Source organism: Lupinus angustifolius, unplaced genomic scaffold (assembly GCF_001865875.1).
Source record: "Lupinus angustifolius cultivar Tanjil unplaced genomic scaffold, LupAngTanjil_v1.0 Scaffold_25_438, whole genome shotgun sequence".
Lineage (NCBI taxonomy): Eukaryota > Viridiplantae > Streptophyta > Magnoliopsida > Fabales > Fabaceae > Lupinus > Lupinus angustifolius.
In genome coordinates, this window is record NW_017720370.1 from 1 (window position 1) to 2,224 (window position 2,224).

Genomic DNA, 2,224 nt, shown 5'->3' on the forward strand with positions numbered 1-2,224 from the left:
TTTCTCCCATTAAAAGCTTTTGCATTTGATCTATATTCATTATCCATAGGCAAGAAACGCGATGGTTCATATAACACATTTTTCGACAATGCGTCAGATAAGGTGAATTAGTTTCATAATTACAACAAGGGCATGCGAGTTTCCCTCTTGTACTCCACCCACTAAGCATAGCATACGCAGGGAAGTCTTTAATAGTCCACATTAGTGCTGCTCTCATCTGAAAAGTTTGATTTTTTGAAGCATCATAAGTCTCTACTCCTGACTCCCACAATAATTTTAAATCATCAACTAGTGGTTGGAGGTAGACATCAATATCATTTCCTGGTGATTTTGGTCCAGGGATTATTAATGATAGAATAGAATACTCAGCCTTCATGCACCACCAAGGGGGGAAATTATATGGTATTAGTACCACATGCCATGTACTATGAGACAAATTCATTGATCTAAAAGGATTAAATCTGTCACTAGCCAAACCAAGTCTTATGTTGCGTGAGTCAATAGCAAAGTCAGGATGACGCTTGTCAAAATCTTTCCATGCCTCGCCATCGACAAGATGTCTCAACTTCCCATCTTTTGAACGCTCTTCTCCATGCCACCTTAACAAGCTAGCTGTCTTTGAACACATAAATAGTCTTTGTAGTCTAGGAATTAGGGGAAAGTATCTTAAAACTTTAAAAGGGACTTTGTGAGCATTCTTGTTTTCATCATTCTCAGTAGATGATTTTGTATATCGTGAAGCACCACATACATGGCAGGAGAAGTCATTCTTATGATCCTTCCAATACAACATGCAGTCATTAGGACATGCATCAATCTTTTCATAATCAAGCCCCAAATCCTTGATCATGCCTCTAGTTTTATAAAATGAATCAGGGATATTCAAATGAGGCATAGCTTCTCTCAAGAGCCCTAACAAGGAGGTAAATGATGCATTACTCCACCCATGAAGACATTTCAACAAGTACAATCGAATCGTGAATGACAATGTAGAGAAATTCTTACAACCTGGGTACAACTCTTGTTGTGCTTCTTCAATTAGATTATAGAACTTTTTAGCATCATCATTGAGCCCCTTGTTGAGTTCATTGTCTTCTGCCACATCTCTAAACGTATCATGCAATAATCCTTCAATATCATCAACTGAATCATCATCATCTTCCATACAACCATCAAGATCCATGTCTGTTAGAACCTCACCATGACGAATCCATACATCATATCCTTTTTCAAACCCATACCCTATTAGATGGTCATACACTATAGCCCTGACTTCCCAGCAAGTATTGTGACATTTAGCACAAGGACACAAAATTTCTCCTCCTTGCGGTTTTCCATTGGTGTAAGCATAGTTCAGAAAAAACTCAACACCATCAATGTACTCTGAGCTATACCTCGGCAATTTAATCCATTCTTTGTCCATCACGGTAACTAGGATTTTGGAAAATAAAAATAATTAAATTGGTCTCCCTATTAATCAAGTTCAAGATGAACTTCACAGATGGCCTACTCTAGGAGAGGTAATTAATAAAACAGAAGCACACAACATGTATAACTTAAATAACTACTACCACAAAACATAACAAAGAACACATTAAAAAATAAAGCCTATATATGTATATATTGGAAGTTACAAACACATGACCTCAGAACTACAATCATGTTGCCTGTCTTAAGAGGTATATCCTTATGCCCCAACCAAATTTTTCTTTTTAATGTGAAGAAGCTAATGGTATGCTAAACTTTAAGCAGAGTAGCCTGCAAATTCTATAACCTCAGAATTAAGTCATCATCAAAAAATAGAAAGCTATCTGCATATAATGTTTGTATTCTTTGCATTTTTTAGGGAAATTTTAATAGGTACCTAAACTTATAAAAAAAAAAATCTGCATTAGCACCAACACACTCATACACAGAACTACAATCTGTCACTGAAGTGAAAAGAAGGAAACCATTTATGAGGAGCATCTAGACTTTTTACATAACATGAATAAGAAAGAACATTAAGCAAGCAGCACAAAAGCACAAGTAAAATGAGAGAGGGAAGGATGTATTTAGAAGGTATTGGAGAGAATCCTTAGTTTGATTATATAAAAAGAAGGTGATCCTAAAAATAGAATGAAGACTAATGAATATTACAATTTTGTTGTTAAAATAAACATTGTTGTTTTCCACTATGACCTTGAAGATGACAAGTATATATGGTTATTACAATTTTGTTGTT

General features: G+C 35.4%; 1 protein-coding gene across 1 annotated transcript; it reads right to left on the reverse strand.

Annotated features, from left to right (window-relative positions):
• Positions 1–123: 123 nt before the first annotated feature.
• LOC109338450 lies at positions 124–1,423 on the reverse strand (the record flags this gene model as incomplete). The annotated part of the gene is made up of 1 exon (XM_019575695.1): positions 124–1,423. A coding segment is annotated over exon 1 (1,300 nt), but the record flags the coding sequence as incomplete, so codon positions are not given.
• Between the last annotated feature and the right edge of the window lie 801 nt (positions 1,424–2,224).